This window comes from Aythya fuligula, chromosome Z (genome assembly GCF_009819795.1).
Source record: "Aythya fuligula isolate bAytFul2 chromosome Z, bAytFul2.pri, whole genome shotgun sequence".
NCBI lineage: Eukaryota > Metazoa > Chordata > Aves > Anseriformes > Anatidae > Aythya > Aythya fuligula.
The window spans coordinates 54,897,250-54,907,817 of NC_045593.1; the positions used below are offsets into that span (position 1 = coordinate 54,897,250).

The 10,568-nt window shown below is 53.3% G+C and overlaps 1 protein-coding gene across 1 annotated transcript; it reads right to left on the reverse strand.

The window, feature by feature from the left end:
• Positions 1 to 334: 334 nt before the first annotated feature.
• Positions 335 to 2,571, reverse strand: TMEM271 (transmembrane protein 271). The gene is made up of 2 exons (XM_032205713.1): positions 2,173 to 2,571; positions 335 to 2,100 (listed from the first exon to the last, which is right to left on the reverse strand). Exons 1-2 carry the CDS (start codon positions 2,554 to 2,556, stop codon positions 1,399 to 1,401), a joined length of 1,086 nt encoding a protein of 361 aa, XP_032061604.1. The 5' UTR covers positions 2,557 to 2,571; the 3' UTR covers positions 335 to 1,398.
• Between the last annotated feature and the right edge of the window lie 7,997 nt (positions 2,572 to 10,568).

The window sequence follows — 10,568 nt, forward strand, 5'->3', positions numbered from 1 at the left end:
GCGTTCCACGGCAGAATCCAAAAGGAGGATCTAGCAGTTTTTCTCTTTGCAGAAAGCCTTTTTAATACCGCCAAGTTCAGAAAGAGTTAACAGCATACAATCCCGTTAATTTTTCCCCTCTTCAGGAATTAAAGTGGCCTCTTAAAAAAAAAAAAGAAGAAAGAAAAAAAGAAAAAGAAAAAAAAAGAAATCTTACTTTGTAATAGGAGTATAAATACTGTTTTGAAAACACATTTGGAAGATGACTTCCAAGATGTTTTTTTTTTTTTCTTTTCTTCTTTTTCCCTTTAAAACTGTGACCACTGCACCGGTTAAGGCTGTTTTACAATATATATATATTTCAAATAAAACTTTAATATTCAAGCTTACCAGATTGATGAATTGTAACAGGTAAAATGGAATTCTTTACAAGGTAAACCATGTAGTTGTACAAAATAGAATTAAACCTTCACCTGTGTAAAACAAAAAGAAATCCTGCCTTGCATTAAAAACACAGAACCTGTTTACAAAAAGGAATGTGTATGACATTTGGACTTCCTTTTAACTGCCATATCCTAGCAACATCTCAGCTGTTTTAGTAAAGGAACTAATCATCGATTTTAAACTGCAGTGAATTTACCAAACATTTTCACTATAGACTTCTGAAAGCTTTTACAGTAAGAAGTTATCAACAAAAGCAGGCACGTTAGTGTACAAAAACGTTGTTGATTTTTTTCCTGTTTCTTTTTCAAAGTGCAGGTTTTTCTCAATGTGCATCTTACAAGACCAACAAATGTTTTAACTCACTAAATCTTAAAACAGAACTCAATTCTCCCGAGGAGTAGTGTAAACGTTAAAGATCCCCAATACACCTCTAGTAAACGTGACACAAATGTCTCTGCGTTGTTTAGAAATTTAGCTCTTTTGAGAGGTAAAGAAGCTTCATGACACCTTTTCCTTACACTGGCTGGTTATCATAAATGGGTAACTCTGGACTGCTAAAGCTGGAGACTGATGAATCACTTGAAGGGAACTAAACTTGGCTACGGAGGAGAGGCGGCAGGAGGAACCAACCCTTAGGCGTTTCTCGCGCAGCCTTCGGAAAACTCAGCCGCCGGCGGTCGGAGGGGGACGGACGGAGGGTCGGTGTGCGGGAGGGCGGGGAGGGGGTGAGGGGCACGGGGGGAAATCTGCGGAGGGCAGGGGCAGGAGGGAGGGCAGAGGGCAGGAGGAGAAGCTTCCGCAGAGCCAGAGGCACGGCGTCACCCGCTGCTCCCGAGGCGGCGGGGCCGTGCCGTCGGGGGCCGTGCCGTCGGGGGGCCGCGGCTGTCCCTGAGCCCCGCGGCGCTGCCGGTGCCGGTGCCGGTGCCGTGCCGCCGTCGGAGCGAGGAGCGGCCGGGCTTGGAGCCGGGCTGGGCGCTAGGTGCCGTGGGCGCAGGGCTCCCCGGGGTAGATCTCCTCGTAGGCGGGGGGCTGCTCGCTGGGCAGCGGGTAGCAGTACGGGTAGGAGGCGTTCAGCTCGGGATCCATGGGCGAGTAGCCGGGCAGCTCGACGGACGGGTGCCCGCCGCAGTGCACCTCCACGCCGGCCTCGTCGAAGACGTGGAAGACGCCCACGTTGATGTAGGAGACGGCCTGGAAGGGGCAGTCCCCGGGGGTGAGCTCGGGCTCGCCGCCGGAGAACAGGGAGCCCTGGCTGTGGCGCGGCGCCCGCCGCCCTCCGCCGCCGCCCCGTCTTCGCCTCCGCCGCCCGCCCGCCGCCGCCGCCGCCGCCGGGGCCGCTCTCCGCCGCCGCCGCCGCCGCCCGCGCTGCTGCGAGGCCTTGTAGTTCTTGACGAGGAGCAGGTTGAGCAGGCCCAGCAGGCACTCCAGCGCGTTGAAGACGGTGGAGAGCACCAAGCCGCGCTGGTAGTCCCGCAGCTTCTGGCAGCGGAGCGCCGCCGCCGAGCCGTCGGGGGCCGCGGGGCCGCTCCGCGGGCGGGCCGCGCCGCCGGGCTGCAGCAGGCAGTAGTGCGAGTACTTCCTCTCCACCAGCGACACGGTGTCGCCGTCGATGACGGCGCCGGCGAAGGCGCTCAGCACGCCCAGCATGAACACCAGCACCCCCAGCAGCAGGAAGTTCTGCCGCCCCCCGGGCGACGCCTTCTCCCCCGGCCCCGACGGCGCGGCCGCCGCCGGTGCCGATGCCGATGCCGGTGCCGATGCCGGTGCCGGTGCCGGTGCCGATGCCGCCGCCGATGTTGCCGATGCCGCCGATGCCGCCGACGCCGCGTCCCCTGCGCCGGGGGCTCCGCCGGGGGCTCCGCCGGGGGGTCCGCCGCCGGCCGGTGCCGCCGCCGCGGGCGCCTCGTCGGGCGGGCGGCAGCAGAGCAGCGCGGCGGCGAGCAGCGAGAGGCCGGCGGCCAGCAGCAGCCCCGAGTAGAAAGCACCGGCGGCGGTGCCCAGGCGGAACGGCTCGCCCTTCAGCTCCGAGCCCAGCGAGAAGCACTTGAGGCCCACGGCGGCGGCGCTGAGGGCGCAGGCGAGCAGGAGGCAGCTGGAGAGCGCGGCGCAGGCTCCCCGCACGCTCCACTTCATCCTCCGCGCCGCCGCCGCCGCCGCCGCCCCGCCGCCCGCCTCATCCTCCTCCCGCGGCCCCCCCCGGCCCCGCGGCGGCGGCGGCGGCGCGGCGCGGCGCGGCCATGCGGGCGGCGGCGCTCCCCCGACGGGACGGGACGGGGCGGCTCGGCTCGGCTCGGCTCGGCTCCGCTCCGCTCGGCAGGCAGCCGCCGGCCGCAGTGAGCCGGGCGCGGCGAGCGCACACGGCTCCCCCCCCCACGGCTCCCCCCCCACCCCCCCCAAACCCCTCCGCCTCCCGGCCGCCGCCGCCTCCTCGTCCCCGCCCGCCCTCTCTTATCGCGGCGGCTGCGGGGAGGCGATTAATTATGGATGGAGGGAGGGAGGGAGGGCTGGAGGGAGGGAGTGAGGGAGGGAGGGGAGGGAGGGAGGGATGGGAGACGCGGCTGCCGGAGGGGGGCGGTGGGCTCTGCGACCCCCGGCCGGAGGCTGGGGAGACGGGGAGGGGGCGTGCGGGGGGCGGCCTCCGGCCGGATCCCAGCCGGGGCGCACGGCTTGGGGCACGGGGCTGCGGGAGGGGGCTTTTCGCCCCTACACGGGGGAGATGTTCCTGTTGTCTACGTGCTCGCGCCCTCTCTTCCCTTTAAAAAACCCCGTTTACATTCGTGTTACGGCCGTTCATTATTTATTTCTGTCGCTTGCTCCCGCAGGGGACCCGCGGTGCCTCCGTGTGACTGCGCTGCAGCGTGGCGGCGGCTCCGGTGCTGCGCTGCCCGGCGACAGCCCCCTGGTCCCCCCGTCCCCCCCATCGCCCCCTTCTCTTTGTGCTCGGCCAGCCCCGGGAGGGCGGATGCTGCCCGACACAGCACCCCCGGGGCGCCCCGTCTGGGAAAAGCGCCCGGTGGCGGTGGCGGTGATGGTGTGTGGGGTGTGTGGGGTGTGCGTGTGTGTGTGTGCGGGGGGGCCCCCGCTCCCACCCGGGCACGGAGAGTGCCAGCAGCCCCCCGGGAGCACCCGGCATCGCCCCACGAAGGGGACGAGGGGGCCTCTGCAGGGCAGCGGGGGGACCGGGAGCGGGCACGGAGCTGCGCCGGGCTGGGAGGGGGCTCGGGGGGACTCTTCCACGCCTGTCCCTTCTGCTCCTTCCGGGAAGCTGCAGCCTCCCGCTCCCCCCTTTTTCCCCTTCTGCCGAGCGCACGCCAGCCTTGCAGGGTATTTTTAGCCGGCGCCGCTGATTAGCATTCAGGGGAGCAAGCGAGGGAGAGAAAACCATTTCTGAGCCGTTTTCTCATCCCTTTCCAACAGGGGCAGTGCACCTGTTTGCGGCGGGGGCTGGGCGGGGGTCCCGGCCTGGCACTCGCCGACCCCAGCCCGGGCACCTGCGGGCTCCTCCCGGCCCGTCGGTGCTGGCAGCGCCCGCTCCCCTCCGCGGCCCCGGGCTGCCGAGAGCTGCTGCTCCTCCCCGTGGGACGCTCCTGCCTGCTGGCGCCCTGGGTGATGCTCCGAAGCATGGTCCCCACCGTCTCCCCCAGCGGCACTGCCCCAAAGCATCAGGTGTGTCCATGGGACGAATCTTCCCTTGGGGAACACCAGGACGAGGTGATTTTGATTCCTCCCTGCTGTTCAGGACCCACAGGATGGTTTCTCAGCTGTGCAAGGGAACAGCACTCCCTGTGGGGCTGGCTGGCTGCGTGGTGGTGCCTTTACCTGCTCCTGTCCCGTGGGACAAGGACCGACCTTGTCTTGCCACGGCAGGCACCTGCAACCATTATCAGCTTTTCCCCTTCCCAGACCATCTCTGGCTCCTGAGCAATGGGGCACATGGGTCTGATGATCCCTTGAACATGTGAAGATTTTGCTGTAGTTTCTGGAAATTTGTCTCTGCTCATGCTGAGCACCTGGGCTGCAGGGGAAGGTCAGGGCTTCAGGCGTATTTAAGAGCACTTGCCCCGTGTCACTATGACTCCGAAAAAGTAAATGCGGAGAGGGCACGCAGCTTCTTACAAAGTACAGCACCTGTCTCCTGAGGTCTCTGTTGAACTCTAAACAGTGCCTTGGAAAGCACACAAACTCTCAATCCAGCTGCCAATTCAGAGGGCCCCGGGAGACACACTGCGTGTGTGGGTGTGGAGGGAAAGGAGCTCTCGCTAGTGGGAAGTAAACACTTAATGAACTAATTATATGTAGAATGGGCAAAGTGTCTGACTCCCTGACACACAATATAAACGTACTTACATGTGAAGGAAATATGTGATTTGTATCATTTCATTGTTACTGTCAAGAGCTTAATGGGGTTCAAAAAAGGATTAGCTATTATGAATAGTGGGAACATTCGCTTAACACTAAATAGGCCAAAAATTAAGAACGGATCTCAGCCTTATGCGTCAACTTATTAGTCAGCCCTCAGTTGGCGATGGGTAGGGAAGGGAAAGCAAGCCTTCCACCGGGGTCAGATTGTTCCCTTGTCCTACAAAGACTCACCTGGTGGCTCTCTCCCACCTCCTGTCTCGGCAGCTGTCAGAGGTGGGCAGCTGGGCTTCTCCAGCATGGCCATTCACATGTTCCAGCTTTTTGGCCTTCCACGTCTTGAAAGCCATCTCCTAAGGAAGAGGCACTTTTCTGTCCAGTGTTTGCTACCAGACTGATCTTGGTGAGCATCCCTAAAAGCTGTGGGTTGTGAGAGGCCAGGCCGACAAAGAAGTTTAATAAGGTAATTAGTAATTCAGCTACTTCTTTTTATTTCTCCTCTGGGGCAACTTGCTACTGTTGACCTTTTTTCAAATCTTTCCTTGTCTGTTCCTTCCCAGAAGGACTTCCTGGCTTCCAAGCACTATGCTCAATATGCAAGGCTAGAACTTCCACTACCAACATGCTCCCCCACGTGTTATTTATTATTCATAAACCTCCCGGGTTTCAGTGTCACTCTGAGTTAGCACAATTTTTCATATGGTTATTTAGCACTTTGCAACGTGGCACATATTCGGTAAGAGGAGACTTTTTAAACACATGCACACACACACACACATACAGAATAAGGTCATTAGCATATCCTGCATGTCCAAGTCCAACTCTTTGGAAAAAAATATTTGATAACACAGTAATATAGTTGTTACATTAATAATAATAAACATGAGATTCTGCAAAATGCTGTATCATATCTATATCTTACACTGAATAATTTGTTGGAATGACTGTAAAAAGTGACTGTCCCTCCAGCCTACGTCACCACAGAGCTCTTTGGGTCCCAGGGGGTACATCTGACAACAGTCCCAGCCCATCGCCCCTTCAGATCAAGGTTAGGATGTCCCTCTTTGTGCTCATAATTGGTTTATGTATGCCAGATTGGTTGGCTAGGTCTGACTGCTGGAAAAAAGAGTATTTGTGTGTGGATGTGTCATACAAGACAAAGAGATAGGTTGCTGAGCCGCTTGGCTACGTTAGTCTGCCACCAAAATCAATCACTGCTGGTGAGTCGGGCTGTCATCCTCAGTGAACAGAAAAGGTAGGATCTGGTGGAGCTGTGCTAGAGCTGCTGAGTATAACATATCATAGGCACCACATGAGTCTCTGGGGATCAATTTTGTCTTCAGGCTTTGTTAGTCACATTCTTTTCCTTAATTGCCCAAATGAAAAATTATCACAGTTGTTTTCAATCATTATTTTAGTAGATTTCAGAACATGTGTGTAAACTGCAGTGGGACACCAGCCCGGGGCACACGTGCCAAAGACACTTCACAACCACAGATGGAGCTTTCCGTGTCTTACAGAAGAGGTAATTTGTGGTCAGATCCTGCCTCCTCAGAGGAGTAGGAAAGTTTGGGCCCAGTTTTGTTTAGCTGCCAGGGGAGGTGAGGGAGGTGGGCACTGTCACGACCGGTGAAGCAGTCTTGCTTTGCATGGTGTGAGCAGAGCTGGATGTTTGCACTTGGGTGCAGATCAACCTCTTACCTTTTAGTGGTGACTCAATGGCACAAAGGACGACAGAGCTATTAATTATTTGTTCTCCAGGCTGGGAAGCTAAACTGTATATCTGTAAAATAGAAGGAGATCTTCAGCTCATGCCACCAAAGTGCAAAGCATTGCATTATTTTATTGTCTACTTCTCCTCCCACACTGCATTTATGGTAAGATGTATGTGTTGTTATTTCAACGCCAGTTTGATAAATGGGTGTCATAGCTTTGACTATTCAGTCATGATGGCTGTGTAACCTCCCGTAACTTATTCTGTTGCCTACCACTTTTTTTTTTTTTTTTTTTTTTTTTTTCCTGGTTCTGTAGAAGACATTGTGAACTGTGAAATCTTTGTACAAAAATTGCTTTATGCCCAATTATTAGGAATGCACTATAAATTAAATATTTGAAACTCTGAAAGCAGAACCTATCGTGTTTCATTCTGGTCCTTGTTTCTTTCCATTTTCAAGATACACCTGCATGTTTCCAAGTGCTTGAGCCTGCTCTTCTCCCACTGTCAAAATCCTTTTACATCATCTTACTCATCTGTAAAGGGAATTTATGGAAAACACTCTAAGGAACACATTTTGGGAAAGACCCTAAATCAGGCTTGGTCTCTAAATCTTAGAGCTGACTGTTGGCTGGACATTGGTGAAACAACAAGGTCTAGAGATGCTACTGAAATGGGTGACATTTAAAATAGGGAGCAGAGAGATCAGAAAGAGAATGTAAGGTGTTAAAACAGAGAAAGAAGATCCTATGCTTGAAGCTGGAGATGTATGGTTGCTTGGTCAACTGCTAACACTAGCAGTTTTGGATCAAGGTTTTAAGAAACTGGGGATATGGACATGACAAGGTCATTTGCACAATAGGACCATGGGATATAGTTTAGGTTGGAAGGGTCTTGAGTTGTCTAGTCTGACCTGCTCAAAGCAGGGTCATCTCTGGGGTCAGACTGGATTACTCATGTCTTTGTTTGGTCAGGTCTTGAAGACCTCTGAGCGTGGAGATGGCATAGCCTCTCTGGGCAACCTGCCCCGCTGCCTGACTGTCTTCATGGAGAAAGAGTTTTTCCTTTTATCTTGTCTGAAGCTCTCATTGCTCTTCACACCTGCTGCCCATTATGTTCCAACACACACCTCTGTGAACATCTGCCCCATCTTCTCGATGTCCCATAGACCACAGGGTGCTGTTAGGAGCCCTAAAGCCATGTCAACTCCAAGTTGTTCCAGCTGTGGTCCTGCCACCCTTCTTTGTAGAGCAGTGCTCCAGCCCCACCACCTCAGTGACCTCCTCCAAGCCCCTCTGGTTTGTTGACCTCTTTTGTGGCCAGGACTCCAGGTGGGACACGGAGCCTGGATAAAGCCTGGTTGGTGCTGAGCAGAAGGGATCACCCCTGCCCTTTCCTGGGCTGTGCTCTGCTTCCAATGGGTACTCCCCATGTATTTGGCTGCAGGTTGAGTTACAAACTCTTCTGGCTAATTCATAAGTGGTCATCAACCTGTTGTTCCGTTCAAGATTGGTATTTGCACCGTGTCTGCCATACAACTGTTTTTGCCCAGCCTTCTCTCAAAGAGAGGACAAAATGTTAAAAAGGTTCATGCAGCCTGTATCAGCAGCGTTTGACAGCGTTTTGTTAATCTGAGTACTTCAACTGTTTTTTCAGAACTTGCTTGTTTCTTGTCTTTGCTCCCCTATCTTGGCTTAAATGTGTGCCTGAAGCCATGCTGAGGCATCTGAGAAGACCTGCTCAGAGGCCTGTGGATGGCCTTTATTAACATTTTAGTTCAAATGCTCCAGGATTGGAATGAAAAAGGGTGGTTCTTCTGTACAGAAGGATTTTGTCTTTTCAGTCAGGTGGTAATTATGTGAGGAACATTTTGTGTTTACAGGGCTATAAAATGGGGCACAGGGTATTCTGGAGAGAGTCTGATGTTTGCTGTGACATTTGTAAAATCAGTTATTTGGCATTATTTGTCAAATTACTTAAGGACCTCTTTCCATTGCCAGTTTCACAGAGTTGTTCAATTATAACCAAATAGCAGAAAATGTACCTGATGTTTTCCTAACTGCTGTCCTAATGGTGGGGCTTGGATGGCGTTTGGTTGTGTGTGTTCTGGGAAACTGCTAGGTTAATGAAAAAAGATTGCTGAAAACCTACTTAGCCAACAGGACTCTCAAAATCCTTCTCTGTGGGCTCTTTGATTACTTCAAAATATGGTTTTTTTTTTTTTTTTGGTTATTTGAGGTAGTAACCTAGCCTTGAAATCATCCCTGTGCAAAGACTTAAGGCTGGTACATCTCTTAGGTTTCTGGTGAGGCCTTGAGCACAGGACCTGAGCATCAGTCATGCTCCTCTGCCTTTGCACCTGCTGAAGGTTGAAGGTGTTACTGAATGCCTCCAAGAGCTCTGAAAGGCCAGCAGTCCTTGCCGCAGGTTCAGGTGAATGGGAGCTGTGTCCTCCCCTGGTAAGAGGGCTGCTCAGCAGCGTGCCCCATGATTTGGCAGCGTACGCTGCAGTGAGCTGGGCACAGAGCCACTCTGCTTTCAGTTGGGGGAAAGATGGACCCTGGGTGAGACAAGATGGGTCAGACGTCATCTTGTCTTGTTCAGCTGTTGAATGAGGTGTCTGGTCAGTCTCACGCTCCCTGATCCAAATTTAGGTGCTGGGTTTTACATGGGGATCTTAAAAACTCCCTACATTGGTGCTACTTTGTCCTGGAAGAATTTATCCTTAGAAGTTGCCTTAGTTTTGAATTGCAAAGCTTTCTGTGCACTTAAATCATATTTCATTCAATGACTGTTTCTTGTCAAGGTCAAACTACTCTTGAAGCAGGGGCTGAAAGTCACCTTCAGTGAGTGCCACACTCAACTCTTGTCATGTTTTTGGTGCTGCTTTTTTAGCAACCTTGAATTTTGTGCAGAACAAAACTGCAGAACAGGAAAAGAAGGGGAGAGGGCAGGCCCCTGCTTAGGCTAGAGTTGTAATACTGGGAAGGTGTATTTTGGGATCTTCTCCAAACCCAAAAATACAGGATTCATTTTCCTGCCAGGTGTATCAAAGAAAGGTTGTGGTGGCAATACGTAACTCACTTGCACCATGGCTTCTTCCTTTGGCTGCATGTTGGGACAAGGAGTAATCTTGCTTAGTCCTTGAAAGCAGAGGCCACAGTGAACCTGTCTTCAGGGCACGAGATTTCTGCTACCCAGATCTGCAGCCTGGGAATTACCCCCCTGCTGCCTGGAGGTCTTGTTGTGGTGGGCTGTGGCTCCTGCTCTGGCCTGGTAACAAAGCTGCTGTCCTAGTTTCCTGTCACACCTTGTCCCTCAGAGAGGTCTCTGTCCCTAGCAGTGCTGCTTCTCTGATCTTTCCTTAGGCTGTTATTGTAAGTGATCCTGATCAAAGTGCATCCTTCTCCATGTCAGTCAAAATCACTTAGAGGCGTGGGTTGGTGAGCTGTGGGCAGTGAAGCCAGAAGAGATGAAGGAGCCACAGTTGTCCTGACAGGGAGCACGCTGTCCTTTTCATCCATGGAAGCAGCTGCTGAGGGGAACTGACTGCACAAATCCCAGGGAGGGCCAGGTTCATTGCTCTGCCCTTGGCATTTCTTGGCTAATAGTTTTTGCCTCCTACTCAGCCACCCAGGACCAGGTATAAGCCACCTGCCCAGCCAGCATGTGTGCAGCATCCTGGCTCCTCCACCTGTGGGTCACAGGTCTCTTCCAGGGGTAGTCTCTACTGCAGCTGCTGCTAGAGTTGTGTTCCTCATTCCCTTGAGGAGCCATCGTTGCAGCCTGGCATCTTGTGTTTTGCATCCCAGCTTGCATGGCCTGTGTGTTAGGAATACTTCAGGATGATGACAAGGCTGTACACCAATTTTCTCGAGTCCCTGGGATATTTGTAGACTGCTTGTAAGGGGCTGATGATAGATAAACTTTTGCCAGGTGGCTTAAATTTACTGTATAAGGTTCTGCAGCACCACTGGAATTGTTTTAAAGTTAAAGAAGGTTGGAAATCATTAGTACAGTGGACAGCATAAGGGAACAGAAAGGACTTTGTAAGTCAGCCCATGCAGACTGT